General features: G+C 39.9%; 1 protein-coding gene and 1 pseudogene across 1 annotated transcript; one reads left to right on the forward strand and one right to left on the reverse strand.

Moving 5' to 3' along the window:
* The window catches only part of LOC146625124 (uncharacterized), a 238,552-nt pseudogene that overhangs the window by 87,645 nt on the left and 132,515 nt on the right, over positions 1-18,392 (reverse strand).
* On the forward strand, positions 9,988-17,861 carry LOC146625134 (TIMELESS-interacting protein-like). Its single transcript, XM_085362687.1, has 8 exons — positions 9,988-10,053; positions 11,216-11,363; positions 11,822-11,912; positions 13,111-13,186; positions 13,495-13,617; positions 13,704-13,767; positions 14,550-14,762; positions 17,517-17,861. Exons 2-8 carry the CDS (start codon positions 11,228-11,230, stop codon positions 17,759-17,761), a joined length of 948 nt encoding a protein of 315 aa, XP_085218813.1. The 5' UTR covers positions 9,988-10,053; positions 11,216-11,227; the 3' UTR covers positions 17,762-17,861.

An 18,392-nucleotide genomic window follows, 5' to 3' on the forward strand; every position in this document is an offset into this window, starting at 1 on the left:
CTCACTCAGTATGAGTTAACTGCATTGAATCATATCTGTTATTAACCTCTGTCTCTCTTCCACAGCATGTCTTTTATCCTGTTTTCCTTCTCTTACCCCAACCGGTTGCAGCAGATGGCCCCGCCCCTCCCTGAGCCTGGTTCTGCTGGAGGTTTCTTCCTGTTAAAAGGGAGTTTTTCCTTCCCACTGTCGCCCAAGTGCTTGCTCATAGGGGGTCATATGATTGTTGGGTTGTTCTCTGTATCTATGAAGCACCTTGAGGCGACTTTTGTTGTGATTTGGCGCTATATAAATAAAATTGAATTGAATTGAATTGTGTTAACTTGTGTAGTTACACAAGTTACACAGGCAGAATGCCATGTGAACCCTGTCTCCAGGTGGAAAACAGAATGAGCGATACACCTGCTGTCAGGCCTGCAGGGTTTCTCCCTGTGATGTTCTTCTCTGTCTTGTGGTTGACATTTTTTTTTTTTTACTGGCACAAATAATTTGTGGGGCGTCTTATTGTGACACCTGATTGTTGTAGTATTTTTAAAATGGCTGTGCAAAAAAATAAAAATAAGAACCCCAGATGCATTGCCTGCATTTTTAGATGAATAGTTGTATATAACTTTATTATTTACAAAATTTTTGTTTAATTTTAATTTAAAATAATTACCACTTATATTTGCATTTCAAGTTATGAAAATAATTTACTAAACATGTCTGTGGTTTTTATAGTAAAGAGAAAATATAACTACTACTAGGGTTTTATGTGTTTGTGTGATTTCAGACCAGTTGTTTTAATAACTGTAAATTTGGACGTGTGAGGTTGTGCTGAAAAGAATGATACCAAGAAAGACAAGGTAAAAAAACAACAACAATCAAAAGCAGCCAAAAATGGCCAATTATATTTTGGACCTCAGAATATTGACCCAACAAATCATGAAAAATGAGGTTTCAATAATTGTTTGTGACAGTGCAGCTTTCTGGCAGTAGTAGTAGTCAGTACAATTTGATTTTTTTCTAACAAAAACAGTATGAAACTTAAGTTAGACTTGTGTTTGGAAATGAGCCCCCGCCCAGTGTTGTGTAGCTTTCTGGATTTTATACTTATTGGTTACATATTTATTTATTATACAGGCTATACAGTACACACATTTTATGTAACTGAAATGTTTAATTATGTGGGCTATAGAAAATAATTAAGTTATAGACCATATTTATATGAAACATATGCTTAATGTATATTAATCATATGTAACACCTGCATATGTCTTTAAAACAAGGCTTTGATTTTGCCACCCCATTTGATTTCCATGCCAGCCTGGAAAAATTTCTCTAGATCCGCCCCTGGACCTGTCCTGGACCAGCAACACCAAATCAGTGACTAAAAGAGCTCAGCAGCGACTGCATTTTAAGAGACGACTGAAGAAGGTGCACATCCCCAAACCCATCTTTAATACTTTCTACAGAGGTACCATGCAGAGCATCCTAACCCGCTGCATCACAGTCTGGTATGAAAACTGTCATGCGTCCAATCGCAGAGCCCTCCAGAGGATTGTGTGGACCGCACAGCGTGTTATTGGCAGCTCTCTACCCAGTCTACAGGATATTTACACCTCACTGGGAAAGCCACTAGCATCATGGCTGACCCGCATCACCCTTCCCATCAACTGTTTACCACACTTCCCTCCAGAAGACGACTGCGTCATCAGGAGCAGGTCGGCAAGATTGTGCAATAGCATTTTCCCCCAAAGCAGTTTGGCTCCTGAACACCATGGTTCCCTCCTCTGCACTGAAAACTTCTCCACACACTTCTTGGACTACATAATACTCTCCTCTAATTATTATTACTATTATGATGTGAACATTTTGTGCACTTAAATCTTACTGTGCTAATGACCCCTGCATCAGCACCTTGTTTGGAATAGCAGTGGAGAAGACATAGATTCAATGCTGCAGACGTCTGAGCAAAGAAAGCTTCTAGAAGAGTAAAGACTAGCTAGAAGAATGAAGATTCACAGAGTAAATGTGAAAATTCATCACAGGGCTCTATGCACTTGATTAACTGACCATGAGCAAGTTTGCTAGTCTGGAGCATTCAGATCCACCACAAAGACTGTTCAGTGCTCACAGAAACTGCACAATACCCAAGAGCTGCATCTGAGCCTCTACAGGCCTTAAACAGCATGTTAATGTTCAAGACAGTTTAATTAGAAAAAGACAAAACAAGTATGGTTGGTCTGGAAGGGCCGCCAGGAGAAAGCTTCTTGTCTCTAAAGAGAACACAACAACTCAGTTGAGGTTTGCAAATTTGCCCTTGAAAGCTTCTGGAGCAACATATTTTTAAAAGATGAGACTAAAGTGGAGGTTTGGTCATAATGCACAGCAGTAACTTCAGCAAAAATCAAACACAGCACAAACACCTCAAATCCACTGTCAAGTACGCTGGTTCAATTGTGGTGATTTGAGCTTGTTCTGCAGACACAAGCAATAAGCACCTTGCAGTCCACGAACTCCTCTGTATGCCAAAGTTTTCTAGAGTCAAATGTGAGGCCGTCTGTCCAACAGCTAAAGCTTCTCCTAAATTAGGCCATGCAACAGGATAATGAGCCCAAGCACAGCAGCAAATCTACTGCATGGAAGTCCAGACCTCAACCTGACAGAAATGCTGTGTATAAAGAAATGCTTGCAAATGTTGATGAATTGAAGTTATTGCTGCTAACTGCTGCTTCTGTAACCGACTCAATCATAGAATGATTATGATATTGAAAAAGACAAATGCCTGAATCCTAAATTGTGGATATCCTTTTGTTGTGATCTAAAATGTAACACTAAATGTGATTAAAACACTAAAAATCTGGACTCTTGGGCTCAACAACTGCAAGGATCACCAGCCCGAGGAAAACACAAAATACACATGACCCCGTGACAAAGACAATTCATTCTTGAATGAAGACATTGATCTGACTTTTTAAAATTTTGCCAATTGTGTTTATTATTAAATTATTGAGGAAATAGAAAGGGGGGAGGGGTTTTAAAGAAGAAGGTAAAGGAAAGGGATAGAAAGGAGGAAAGAGATAGAGGAGAGAAAACCCCAACAATCCCCTCTGAGCAAGCACTAGGTGCGACAGTGGATAGGAAAAACTCCCTTTAAAGGAAGAAACCTATGACAGAACCAGGCTCTAGAGGGGGCAGTCAACTGTCGGGACTGGTTGGGGGGTGAGGGTGAAAAGAGAGAGAGGGGGGGGGAGGGAGGGAGATGGGACAGGTGATAGGAGTTAAAGGGAGACAGGGGAGGGAGAGGTGTCAGGAGAGAAAGGGAGAGAAAGGGAGAGGAGAGGTGAAAATTAAGATGGAACAGACGAGGTGACATTAGCAGTAGAAAAAGTAGAAAAAGTAGAAAAAGCAGGAGTGTCCCTCCTCCAGAAGAAGCAGAAGCGTTTTTTCTTCTTTTCCATGAGCTTTTCCACGAGCACTTTTTTCTCTAGGATGAGGGTTCTCAACTGATCGATTGTTTCTGCATTCTCCTGCTCAAGTCTCTTGCATGTTTTCTCCACTTCTTCTAATTTGGCTTGTTTGTCTTCGAGCCTTTCTTTCATTTCTTTAGATGTTGCCTCCTGCATTAGCTTTGCCTCGTGCAGCTCTGTATAACTCTGTTGTAATTTGTTGTGCGTGTCTTTCAACTGCTGACTTCTGCTCTCGATTTCTTGAAGTGAACACTGCAGGTCTTCGTTTGTTTTCTCTAGTTGTTGCTTTAGCACCTGCATCTCAGTGTTTTTGCACTTCACGTTGTCTGAAAGTTCCTCGACTTCTGTGTTTTTTCTCAGCATGTCATTGAGCTTACTCTGCATCTCTGAGCATTGGTTTTGCAGTTTTTCCTTTTCCTCTTCCAGTTCAGTTGTTTTGTAGTTCAGTTTGTTATAAAGTTCTTGCAGGTTTTGGTTTTTCCTCTCAAAGTCCTGGAGAATTTCTTTGTCTTCTTTCTGCTTTATTTCCTGTTGTTCTTGGTCTTGAAGCAGCTCTTGATATTTGTGCAGTGTTTCATCAAGCTTTACCTGCAGCGCTCCGTATTGTTCCTGCACACCTTGGAGTTGGCACTGCGTGTCTCTCTGGTCCAGTTTTTCTTTCTCTTCAAGGATTTCTTTATTCTTTTGCAGAGCTTCATCAAGCATTACTTGCGAGCCTTCGTTGTGTTTCTCGATGTTCTGAAGTTTGCAATCCAGATGTTTCTGTTTCATGTCTTGCTGTTCTTTCTCTTGAAGGAAATCTTTATTTCTTTGCAGTGCTTTATCAAGTTTCATTTTCAGCGCTGTGTATTTTTCCTGCACGTCTTCAAGCTTGCAGTCCGTTTGTTTCTGTTTAATTTCTTGTTGCTTTTGTTCTTGAAGCAACTCTTTATTTTTGTTCAGTGTTTTATCAAGCTTTACCTGAAGCGCTTTGTATTTTTCCTCCATGCCTTGGAGTTTGCACTGCTTCATGTCCTGTTGTTATTTTTCTTGGAGGAGTTCTTTAATTTTTTTGCAGAGCTTCATCAAGCATTACTTGCGAGCCTTCGTTGTGTTTCTCGATGTTCTGAAGTTTGCAATCCAGATGTTTCTGTTTCATGTCTTGCTGTTCTTTCTCTTGAAGGAAATCTTTATTTCTTTGCAGTGCTTTATCAAGTTTCATTTTCAGCGCTGTGTATTTTTCCTGCACGTCTTCAAGCTTGCAGTCCGTTTGTTTCTGTTTAATTTCTTGTTGCTTTTGTTCTTGAAGCAACTCTTTATTTTTGTTCAGTGTTTTATCAAGCTTTACCTGAAGCGCTTTGTATTTTTCCTCCATGCCTTGGAGTTTGCACTGCTTCATGTCCTGTTGTTATTTTTCTTGGAGGAGTTCTTTCATTTTTTGCAGAGCTTCATTAAGCTTGATTTGCAAGCCTTTGTTGTGTTTCTCCAGGTCCTGGAGCTTGAAATCCATTTCCTTCTGTTTTATCTCCTGTAGCCTTTTTTCTTGAAGAAACTCTTCATTTGTGTGCGGTCTTTCATCAAGCTTTACTTGCAGCTCCTGATTCTTTTTGTCCTTCAGCACTAGTTTTTCTAGTGCTTTATCAAGCTTTGCTTGGAGCTCAAAGTTTCTTCCCTGTCTAGGAGTTCCATTTCTTTCAACTTTTGAATATCTTCCTTTTCTAGAAGCTGGTTGAATGATTTGTCTACTTGATCAGGAAGTTGAATTTTGTCTTCCTGATCACAAAGAGGAGAGTTGGGCTTTACTGTTTTTTTCTGTTTTCTCTGAGACATGTTTGAATCTGTAAACTGTCACTCTGTTTATATCTGAATTAACTAATTTCAAGAAAGTGTTGAAATTACCTGGACTGCCTCAGCCCAGGTGATGTAACATTAGCAGACAGAGGGTTTGATGTTGCAGAATCTTTGGAGCTGTGCCATGCTGAACTGAAGAGCCCAGCTTTCACCAAAAGGAAGAACTAACTGGGCCCTAGATTGCCCAATCAAACCTCTTAATGCCACCTGCCCTCTCCTACATTAACTGTGGGCTCACCTTGTAGAACAGAGTTGAGTGTGGAAGAAATGGCAAAAATATGGAGCTGAAAAGCTGAGAGAGAAAAAGAAATGATAAATAAATCAATGTGTCAAATTAACTGACATGTTAGCTGGTGGAGTGCCCACTGCATTATATATATATCATCTCTTTTTTATAATAAATAATCAAAAACTTTATTTAAACTAAGATTTTAAAAAATATGTGCCGTGATTGATGTGCTCTCAGACATGTGCTTCAATCCACACACAAATACAAAACAATCTGACCACACGTACAACTGTTTCACAAACTCTATAAAGCATTCACACTCCAATGGATGCATCAGAAAGCAGCTTGGGATTACAATCTTGTCCAAGGATATTTCGCCTGCAGACTGGAGCAGCCAGGGATCAAACCAGAAAACTTTCTGATCAAAAGCTGACTTGTACTAAATGCTGAACGGCAGCCAACCCATTTTAGCCATTTAATGAATGTGCCATTTAATCTTGGCTGCAGCCAAGATTAAATGGCACATTCATTAATTACAGAGTTACGGATTGTTACATGGAACTCAAAAGAAATAATGAACCCATCTCGTGTCCTGTGTCTTCTATAGCTGTCTGTACTTTTACTTCCAAAGTTCATCAGCAAACAGTTTGCAGGCCTCTAATTATCAGGCTGTACTCAAGCGCTTGAATTCAACCTAAAAGCTGTGCTGTCATACAGAACCAAGTACCCTCCGCGGAAACTATAGCTAATGTCACAACTGGATCTGATGAGACAACATCAGTTTGTTTGTTTTGCTTTCATAACAAATAGTTTGAGCCATATACAAATACAGAAGTGACAAAAGGAAACATATTTACAATCCAAAGTCAGACTAACAGTTTTCAGTAGCACAGTCTTTTATTTACAGTCTGCTTCTCCTGGTGGTAAACCTCTATCACATGTTTGGATTAAAAATTAGGCCTATATAGCTGCTGGTTCCAGTTTAAGCAATATGTTAAAAATACTAAATTCTTCATTGATTTGAGCTGTGGGGTTTGCTATACACTGGCAGAAAATTGTAGAGTAAATGGTGAAAACGAACAAACCAAATAACAAGATCCTTGAATTCCATCTTTTTTATTAACAGAAACTCCAACAAATTTGTGCCCAATCGATGATGTTTGGGACATGAAAAGTCCAGTCCAGCAGGTGGCGGTAATGCGCCTTAAAGCTTTAACCGCCAAAAAATACAAGAGCAGAAGAAGAAGAAGCCGAGTTCCCGCTTTATGGCGTTTTTCTCTCCGATTATTGTCAAGACTGATTTAACACTTAAAGGTAAGTATCGAGCTAATATTAATCCGAGTCTAGTTAATCTTGAGTTTAGCTCCTGAATGAGGCTTTCTGTTGCTCTCCTCGGTGTCTCTTCTCAAGTTTTTGTGAACAAGTTGGAAAAAAAAATCTGACTAAATTGACTCAAGCTGCTTTAAACTAATTCACAGAAAGATATCAGCAAAAGGTTGTGAAACACAGAGAAGAAAAGAATTTATTAGAAGAAAGCTTTTAAATGAGCTCATTGTAATCAGAGTTTGTGTTGTTTTATTAGTCTGTTATTAAGGCTACTTAGCATCTCTGTGGCACCTGCACAGCTTATGAATGCAGCTTGCTAACTAAGCTAGCTAGCGCCACCCTTCTTCCATATAAGGTCACTTCCGGCTCCAAAAGACCCAACATGTTGGCGGTAAAAGTGCTATAATGAAATACATTTATGAGAAATGTAAAAATAAATGTGTTCCAGGCTAAAACACAGCTGCCTTTATCAGCGCAAAGTTGTGATGAGGCTTACTCAGATGATGGCTCAGATTTCTACACCCACTCGGATATACAGATGAAATCAAGACAAGTACATCAATACAAAAATTCACAGGATTGTTCAAAAAATAATAAATTGCATGAATATAGGAAATCTTCCTCTCAGTGACTGAGTTGTCTCATTGTGTCCTCATTTTTTATAAATCAAGGCCTGAGTAACCCAACCTTAAGTCTTCATTAAGGTTTTTGTCACATAGATAGAAAATAAACTCAGAGATTAAGCGGCTGTTATAAACAGAGTGATTAGTTGTTCTGGTTTACGTGCTGAAAATGGTTTTATTTGTGTATGTTCAATGTGTTAGACTTGTACATAGTTAAATATATGATCAAATAATGTTGAATCCTGGATATGGATTTGTAAGCAATGAAATTTGAAATAAGGGGGTAGGAACAAGAAAACTTCATCCTACTCCTTTTCGAGCACACACATTCTGTAGACATAGATATTTACATGAAAACTTGATGATTTTTAAGTTTTGTTATTTTTATTTTTTTCTGTTGTTATTTCAATTATATTTGCATGTTTGAAATAAATTTTATCTATCTATCTATCTATCTATCTATCTATCTATCTATCTATCTATCTATCTATCTATCTATCTATCTATCATTTCTCACGGCACACGTATATTGTCGGGTTTTTTCTTGGCCAGGGCATATTTTAAAGAGGAATTGCTCTCCTGGTACTGGTGTGCCATACTGCTGAATTTGGTATCGATGCTCAAACCTTTTGTGTTTGTTTCAAACAAGTTGTCCACCCAAGGAAGCTAAAATGTGTTCTGTGTGTTCTCAGATGAACATATGAGACACTTTGACTCTTCAGTGCAGTGTGGAGCTTAACAAAGTTCTGTTTTGTGTCCCAGCTGATCAGGAGGAGGAGAAGAGTCTGACGGAGCAGCAGAGGAAATTTCAGCTACTTGGACTCAGCTCAGCCACTGCAGAGAAAACAATGAGCTCAACACAGAAGGTGACAGATACTAGTGTTAAGAAATACTCCATTAAAAGCTGAAGTACTGATACAGTATGTATATTTTATGCTAAACTAAGTGAACCTTGTGCAATATTAATGTAATGTAGAAATAATGTATACAATGTATACAATGCCTACATCTTAGACGGTGACGTTGCCTCTAAACATCAAAATGAGCAGGAAGATGTTAAAGTGGGATTCAGCAGGATTCAACCCTAACATCAGCTGTAGTGGCTCAGTGTGGGGAAAAGGGTCACAGCTCACAATCATTTCTATTGAGAGCTCCAGTAGATTTTTTTTAATGTACAGGCTGTGATCAGCTGACCTGCTGCTCTCTGTGAATTCATCCAGATGTCTGCAGATGTTTCATGAGTTGTCCTGGCTGATTTCCTTTCTCTACACTGACAGTACACTGTCTTTATATTATACACTAAACTGTTGGTATGTGGGTGGAGCTCAGTGAATGAATGTCAGCATCATGAGCTTAAGTTTAAGTTAATCTCTGCTACACTTGATGTAATCTAACTCTGACATGAGCACCACAGTCACTGTGCACCAGTCACACACTGTTCTTTACTTAAATCCATCACATTACAGTAAACTTGCCTGCTTATCCTGCACTAACCTGCAGAGGATTTTACTTGTATCCTCCTGTGGATACAAACCAGCAAGAACTCATCAGATCTCTGTCACTTACCATTAATGAAGTTTGGCTTTTATTAATAAACAGAGAGCACGGATCCATGCACAGGAGGATACAAGCAGCTGCTTCTGTTTGCAGTCACCGTGCACCAGTGTTGTGTTTAATTGTGTCAGTGTTCATTTTTAAACACGTTTTTTAAATCAAATGTTTATGTATACATCAAGATTAATGTTCCAAACAAATGACACTGTACAGCAAATACATACATAGACATGTGCAGCAAAAGGAATCCGAGAAGATGTTTAACTTCTAAATGTTTAAATTGTTTGTTTTATATCCAAAGTCTGTCAGTTTGTCATTCCCTGTTATTGCTGCTGACTAATCACTCAAAGTGACACAACATGACCGTGGGTCTGATTTTTCTGGTAAACTTGTTTAGCAGCCCACTGGAGACGGATACCCTGTTCTTTGAACTTTAATACTGGACAGAAAATCGTCTCCTTCCAGAAACAAAGGGTAGCATTAGAACTTGTGTGAACAGCAAAACAATGTAGAAGATTTCCTTTTGTGTCTGTGTTGTGTCTAGGGCTGCCACGATTTGTCGACTAGTCACGATTACGTCGACTATCAAAATCGTCGACGACTGATTTAATAGTCGACGCGTCGTTTGAAGCTTTGTAAGATCCCAAAAGACGCAGGAATAAGTAGCAGGATTTAAGAGTGTAATAACGGACTGAAACAGAAGATGGCAGCACTGCATGTACAAGGATGCCAGCTGCCGTTAAACCCCGAAGAAGAAGAAGAAGAAGAAGAAGCAGCTGTGTCCCAGAATTCATAGCGCGGCCCAGCTCAGTTTCCAACAATGGCGGCAGCTAGTTAGTTTTAATATTACTCTTATTATTCTTTCTGGGTCACAAAATAAACGTTTAACATATTTTCAGCCGAGAATGTAGCTGTGTAAACCTCAAATATCGGCTCAGTTTATCAGGACACCACATATTTTCAAAAGCGCTCCGACGTTTTCAGAGACGTCTGTTACCCACTAGCTCGATAGCTAGCCGGGGGCTAGGTCACTAGCACGGTGAGAACACCGGACTCCAGGCAAATTGTTTTCAAACCCACCGCCGTCTTTCGCTACTCAGGTTAAATATATGAGTCACTTAGATAAATTAAAAATGTTGTTGTTTGGCTTTTTTTTTTTAGTATTTTATTTGTTCCTGAGTAAATCGGTTTGTCTGAGATTAAAGTTATAGTTTTTACACAGCTGAATAAACGTCAAGCAGACAGCTGATTATCAGAAGTGTGAGATGCTGGAGAATATACTCCGTTGTCCTGTTATATTTTAGATAGCAAGGAGTTTATTAAACTTCACCGAAACAATCTGCAAATTTCATTAAAATTGAATAAACTATCATCTTGTCTTTATTTTTAGTTAGCACCTTAAAAGCTTAAAGCTATAAGCTAATGATAGTTATATAAGAGCATATGCTGCATGGTGCAATAAGCTGTAGTTTTACGTCCAGTGGATGATGATCTGATTAGTCGACTAATCGCATAAATAATCGGTGACTAGTCGACTATCAAAATAATCGTTTGTGGCAGCCCTAGTTGTGTCACATCATTTTGGCTCAAGAGTTTACTTTATTGCTATGTTTGTTTTTTGCTATTTTATTACTACATTTGTATTGTGCAGCACTTCGGTCTGCCAGGTGTGTTTTTAAAGTGCTATATAAATGATGATGACGATGATGCTTACGGAACAGCTGAAAGACTTTAAAACAAACCTGTTACTTTAATGATGTTTCTGTGGTACTACAGAGTCCAAAAGAAGTATCGCAGTAATAATTCATCCAAATTGTAACTTTTAAATGTCATTATCAGCCCAAAGGTTCACAACCAGTTCATCCCTGATAGAATGTAAATATATACAAATCTATAAATTGTATTATGTATATAACTGTGAAACAAACATAATGGACCATTAATGTATCATAATAGTACATTTCTGAATTTGGGGTATAATTCCAGGTGGGATGAGTGTCTGTACAGCTCCTCCTGTTGATGTAAAAAAAGAAAAAAGTAAATGCCAGTTTTTTTTAGGTTTTCATGTTGATGTTGTAACACAGTAAAGAATTACTCTTACAGAAATAAATGTCATTTTTTCAACTTGCAGTTAAATTCATGTAACTTAATGCTGATGCTGTTGACGACTGGGGCTCACACGTCTTTTACTTTGTCTCCAGGACCGACTCACCATGGTTGACCCACAGGAAAATAGCCCGCAGGACATTCCTGACTATGACGGCATAGAGGATGAAGCTTTCCCCCCACTCCCACCACCACACTCCCCAGGCCGGGGAGGCCAGGAGGAAGGAGACCCTTTTGCAGATGGTAGATGCTGCTGTGCTCTTACAGGATTACTATGAGGTCTTTAAGATGTGATGATTCAGAACTTTGTATTTTAAATTCATGGTTTAATGAAGAATCATAGAAAAATAAGATTCAGGAAAAAAGGCTAATGTGGGAGAAATACAACCTCTCATAGTCCTTCCACAAAGCTTTTTGGAACAGCTTGATAATAATGAATTTGTTAGTTCAGCCTAGAATTAACAAATGCATGAACTGGTTTTTCAGCATCTCTCTGAGACTGGATGTTTCTAACAATAACAACACACATGTTTTTGTTTGCGTGAGCAAATGAAACCTATCAGATACTGTTCAAACCAGCACATTTCTTCTGTAACCTCCAGTCTATAATTTGTCTGGATTTAAAGATAAGCTTGAAGTTTGCCACGCTGCCAACAGAATGAGTTAGAAACACATCCTGTTGTCATGTGTTTTCAATGCAGGAGATGAAGGTGAGGTATCACAGCTGGCTGATGTCCCTACTGCTAAAAGGAGAGGCGTGAAGAGACCCCAACCCAAGCTGGACTCCCACAGGTAGCAAAGACATTTATATCACGACAGAGGGTTGAAATGCATTAAAATGCGCATTTAAATAGGAATTTGATGTCATCTTGTGTGAGCTGGGACACAAGGAGGCCAAAATCATTGATTGACGTGTGCAGACTGTCAGTGTTGCAGCCAGGTTGAACACGAGTCTGTGACTGCACTGGTTTTTATCACCGTTTCACTAATAATCGTGCACAGAGGCTCAGAGACACACTGACACACAGAGTTGTTGCAAATGTTTGAAAACGTAAGTTTGTGGAAAGAACTTTGCACAAAAAAAGTGATGTGATATTATCTGAGTGGCGACACCTGTCGTTTCGCAGAGTACTGCAGCGTCTTCTTACGCTTTAGCGGCGGGTACAAATGACTGCATCTGTGTGATGATGGTGCAGCTTCACTCTGCCAGTCATTTAAAGAAGAAAGACTCTAATACCATTGTTGTTTTCATCATTTGGATGGGCAAAATTCCCAGACTGAAAATTGTCAGAGCGTTGGAGACATCCCTGGATGTGTGTGAGAAAGATGTTTCCAGTCTCTGTACACCTATAGTGTGAACCTGGTTAGTATTGCCAACCATAAGTCAGGCTCATTCCCAGTAGTCTCCCAGTGGGTGTTCCAGTGGCACTCCTCTGTTACTGTTCTGTTCACAATGTTCCTGGACAGAACTAAGTTATACTAAATCAAAGGATGTTAAATAAGCTTTTAAGTAAGAACGTCGATTATACTTAGGATAAAACTTGCAAGCTGTATTAAAGAAAAACATAGATTTTCATTTGATAAAATATTCAAATTAATTGCAACTTTGCTATAAATATATATATATATATAGCAATTTTTTATTTTTTATTTTTAGATGGAGAAATTTGACTATTTCTCATTATACTGCCTTATGTACAAACAGGTAGGAAAAGAAAGGTTGTGGGCACCCTGAAAACCAAACACCCTACCCCCCCCCCCCCCCCCCAACAAGCTACTGCCTTCTGAACATGGTACATCTGAAGGCACTGACATTTCCATTCAGAGGGTCTGTCTGTGTTGGCCCTGTGACAGGCTGGCGACCTGGCTGCTGGGATGGGCTTCAGCCATCCACGATCCTGAATTGGATAAGCCAAATACGCCTGGATGTGCTGCTAACCCTGCTTGTAATCCATTAATGGTTTAACTTAGTCTTAATATTTTTTCCCAGGCTGATATCAGATCGAGGGCTTCCAGCTCTGGGCACTCTCTTTGACAATATCCAGTTCAAAGGCAAAGGACACGAGGTAGGATATGATAACATCTGTCCCACCAATTACCAGATGTGAATGAACATTGGTTTTTGAGCTAAATCTGTTTGGCCTGTCAGCTTTTAATTAGATGTCCTAAATTTGGTTTGAGACTAAAAGGTCAAAAGTTGCCCTTTCTGTCGTGGTCAAAAATGAGTGAGGGGAACCAGAGGTTGGTTTACCAAATTAAGATGTCTTTTGTTCCAATGACTGGAAGTCATTTTTTAGTGGGAAGAAGAAGCGTCCTATCACACACAGCCCTCTTTCATATCACTACTCGCTGTTTTTGATGTTTGCCCCATTAGGCTGCAGACCTGCGGCTGCTGATGCAGAAGATGGAGAACTGGGCCCACAGGTTGTACCCCAAATTGCAATTTGAAGATTTTATTGACAAAGTGGAAAGGCTCGGCAGCAAAAAGGAAGTGCAGGTGAGAGGAAGCAGTAGAATATTTCCTGCAAGCGTGTGGGATTCCTAATGTTCAGAATTTGTAATTTTTTACTCATTCTTCTATAGACATGTCTTAAACGAATACGACTGGACATGCCCCTGACACATGAAGATTTTACAAGTACAGATGGTAAGAAGAAAAATCATTACTGATGGGGATACGGTGGACTAGGGCTGTGCGATATGACCAAAGTCTCATCTCCCGATATAAGAATTCTATCGTCCGATAACGATATAAATCACAGAAATGTAACATTTTCTGTCAATTCTGTGAATCTCGACTTGCGTGAAGTGTTTCCAGCTGCGCGTCATGTAGCTGGAGTCGAGTGTTTTAACCGATGCATGAAACGACACATTTTTAGACAGAAGTTGTAACGGCGCCGTTTTCTTTGTGAGTATTTATTACACGGCGTGCTGCGGGGGAAAGCCTGTTCTAACGTTTGAGTCTAAGGTTTATTTTTTAGCACCTGGCGGCTCTGTTTTACTTCTCATCCGTAAACACTCTGCTCTTTCACGTGATTCCGTTTATTTTGAAAAGCCTCAACAGGATCTTGAGCTTTATTCTGAAAGGTTTATGTGGAACATAAACAAGCGGACACGCGATGGTTTTACCGTCGTTGTTGCTAACGACAACGCATAAAAACAGGCGCTTGTCCGTCCGTAGTGTGGTTATATATAAGAGAAAGAGAGAACTTTACTACAGTGACATCAGAACCATGAAGAAATATTGCCGTAAACAGTTTATTTTGCGACACCACGAAACAAACGATAGCGTAAAATGAAATAGACGTTTTTGTATATATCGTTGTATCGAACAGCCCTACGGTGGATTCACACCTGCAGGTGCACATAGGAAATACTTGCCATATTCCACAGGACTTAATTATCAGCACTGCTTGAAATTGTGTTCAGGTGCTGGTGACGAAGAGGTACAACGTGAACTGGAAACATTTGGGGATCCTGATCTGTTCAGCAGAGAGAGTTTTATTAATGCTCCCCAAGGGCAGATTGCCGAAGCCCTCGCTCCCCCACCTACTCCCTCTCTGACCGAAGAGCAGCAGAAACGTATTGAGCTGAACAGACAGCGGGCCCTGGAAAAGAGGCGCGCACGCCAGCAGCAAATTGGTAAGAATGGCAAAAATGTATCATACAGCTGGGACACAATATAACAGAAATAATTAATGATTCTGCTACAAAACATCCAGCGAAGGTTCATAAGGATCATCTAGCTTCATTGGTGTATTAACTTTATATGAAAATACAAAAAGCAAAACATTGAATGTACAGTATATTGCCAAAAGTGTTTGCTCATCTGCCCCCACACTCATATGAACTCGAGTGACATCCCATTCACGACGTCCGCCTGTGCAGCTATATCAGCTTCAACTCTTCTGGGAGTGTTTATGGGAGTTTATGACCATTTGTAAGGTCAGACACTGATGTTGAAGGCCTGGCTCCAAGTCTCTGCTCTCATTCATCCCAGTGGTGTTCTGGTCAGGACTCCCATGCCAGAGTTCATGTCTTTGTGGACCTTGCTTTGTGCACTGGTGCCCAGTCATGCTGGAACAGGAAGAAGCCATCCCCAAACTGTTCCCTTAAAGTCGGGAGCCAAAATGTCTTTGCATGCTGAAGCATTAAGAGTTCCTTTCACTGGAACGAAGAGACTGAGCCCAACTTCTGAAAAACAACCCCGCACCGAAATCCCCCTGCCACCAAACCTGGAGCTCTGTTGTCCTGGCAACTGCTAAATTGACTTGTCTATCGGCTTTCCAGATTGAGAACTGTGATCCGTCGCTCCATAGACTGCATCTCTCCTGTTCTAGAGTCCAGTGGCGGCGTGCTTTACACCGCTGTGTCCCATTGCTTTGCGTTGCACTCTGTGATGTAAGGCTTGGACTACAGCTGCTCGGCCATGGAAATGGATTCCACGAAGCTCTCTGTGCACTGTTCTTTAGCTAATCTGGAGACCACGTGAAGTTTGGAGCGATGGACTCCACAGAAAATTAGCAACCTCTGTGCGCCTCAGTATCCACTGACCCCCACTCTGGGATTTTACGTGATCCACCACTTGATGGCTGAGTTGCTGTCGTTCCCAAACACTTCCACTTAGTAGCAGCAGTCTGCATGCCTAGGTGCTTGATTCTATACAGCTGTGGAAGTTACTGGATCACCTGAATTCAATGATTTGGATGATGGGTGGTGAGTGAATACTCCTTACAATATAGTGAAGTGGATCTAGTGTATATATCCACCAGAAACCCTGAAGGTCGAGTGACGAGTTCCCGTATTGCACAGTTCGTCCAAACCACCAGAGATTCCTCACATTAGTGTGGAGTTTGGTAATAAGAGGCAAAGCATGTAGAAAACATTGATTTCTTTACTGCCTGTCTGATGTCAGCTTCAATTAGGCGTAGTATTTTTGTTTTTGCCTTACACTTGTGATCCAAACTGTTTTTACTTCCTCTTTAGTTAAAGCGGAGCCAGCTGTCTGCGATCTATTGTCTACAAATCTTTAACAGTGACATTAAATCGTTCTTCAGGGTCCTCATTTACCGCAGAAATGATGTAATGTGATTTAAATGAGACCCATAGAAAAGAAAATGACCTGTTGATCGGTCTCTATTATGAGCCTTCACCCATAAAAATGTGTTTACAGTTTATAACTTACTGTACATGGTGTTATTAGCACAAACACTTTAAAGCTGATCATTTAGGACTGTAACAATAATCCAGAGAGCAATGTAGTCAAACATCTCACAGTTAGTTTTATTGGGAATGAACTTTGACCTGTTAGGCCCCCAGGGCTTTTCTGAGCTTCCTGCTCGAAAATGAAGAGGCCAAAATAAATGGAGTATTTCTCTGCAATTACAAACTCTGTGTAAACAGTCTTGGTATCAAAATAAAGCTAACGCTTGTGAGCTGTCATCAGAGGGGTAAATATTACTGCAGATGTTACTATGTCAAAGTTACTGGGACTCAAACATAGAAAAAAATGATTATTTCCCTCACCTAATTTTTAAAAGTATTTTATAGCTTATATGCTATAAAATATACTTTGGGTCACATTTAACTCCAGAAAATCATAAATCAAAATATGGATGTTACCTGTCCACAGATTCATGGTGATGTAACTGCTCTTTTAACTGTTTGGTGTTTGTAGAAATGGTTTACAGCTGAGATTCAGAGGCTTCTGTGGACACTCATGTCTGCACTTATATTTCTGACCTCGTGTTATAACCGATTAAATGTGATCTCCTCTCTTTTCCCCCATTTTTGGTGGTGTGGGTGCTTAACTAGTTAAAGTACCAAACATCTGTCTCCTGTTGTTGTGTCACGTAGGAAAGAAGCATCAATATCTGATGAGCAGACTTGTTCATTTGTGCAGATTTCTTCTTTTGTGTGGTTGTTTTTTCCAAGTGGAGATGAGCATCTCTAACAAGTTGATTTGTTCACATTTGCACATCTGCATTTTTGAGAGAAATGAGTTTTTTGAGTTTGTGCACTATATGCATATAAGACAACCATTTCCTTTTTCAGTATTTTTGTGTGGTGCATTTTTCTCTGTTTTAACAAAAGAGGAACAAAGAACATTTAAGTCAACCTAAGACGATTTGTTTTAATTTTTACATGGTCTTACTGAGGTGATGCAAAGTGGAACATGCAAACTGTTTTTTTGGTAATGTGCTGGAAAAGCTTGATAATGGACCTTGAAAGTGCTTAAAGTGCTTAAATTTGACCCTGAACAATGAGTTTGAACCCTGCAGTTTACAGTTTCATTTTTCATTATCTCAGCTTTGCCTGTCTTTTATAAATCGTAGTAGACTGAGTGTGTCTGTGTTGACTGAAACCATCACTGTTTCTAATTCTCAACCCTTTCAGGCCCTTCAGCCTCTCAGACTGCTGACATGTTAGGAGACAAACCTCCAGCTGCATCCTCACCAAATGTCATCAAAGGTTCTACTGATGGAGATGAAACTGTAGAAGATCCTGACCTCGAGCCTTCCAACAACACCTCCACGCAACAAACCAGCCCGCTTCCCCCCAAAGACTCTGAGCCCGCTGAGGCTGAGACCGGCCTCAGCCCTGAGCAACAGCTCAGCAACGACTGTGTAGAGGGGGATTAAAGTTCACGTGCAGCAGTTTCTGCTGAAAAGCTTTGGCAGTGAGCAGATTTAAAGGTTTCCCAATGTTCGTGCCTGCTCATTCGAGTAATGTTGTGCATTTCTGGTGGTTTATATCTTGAGCACATGTTCCTACTGTGACGTCAGCTTTGGGTTAGCAAAGACATTTATAATCAATGGAAATAAATGTTTTTCTTATTTTTAAAAGTCCAAATCCTAAACGTATTTACCATGTGTTGGTATCTGTTACAGAAAAATATTTGAACTGATCCACAGTTCCTGCTCTGATGCATCTTCTTTCTCCAGTTTCACTATTGGCAGAATTTTGGTTGCAAACATGTTTCTATAAAAGGCCTCTGTGTGTGTGTAGTATGTGAGCTGTCAACTGACCATCACCCTCTTCCAAGCATTAAGTGCTCGTTCAATTATGAACAGTTCTTTCTTAAGCTACTGCAGGGACATGAAACGCAACACGATGAAGTGGCTCCATCTGCGCTAATGAAAACACCATTTTTAATTACAGGCCACTGCACACATATTGAAATAGTTATGTACAGTTCATATTTCTGTTGGTAGTTCTAGAAAACAATCTTAAAATCCACAAACCAAAAAACGCTTCTGATTATTTACCAGT

Source organism: Diplotaxodon limnothrissa, linkage group LG9 (assembly GCF_057381915.1).
Source record: "Diplotaxodon limnothrissa isolate DT_005_m linkage group LG9, D_limnothrissa_male_GT1.1, whole genome shotgun sequence".
NCBI classification, from domain to species: Eukaryota; Metazoa; Chordata; class Actinopteri; order Cichliformes; family Cichlidae; genus Diplotaxodon; species Diplotaxodon limnothrissa.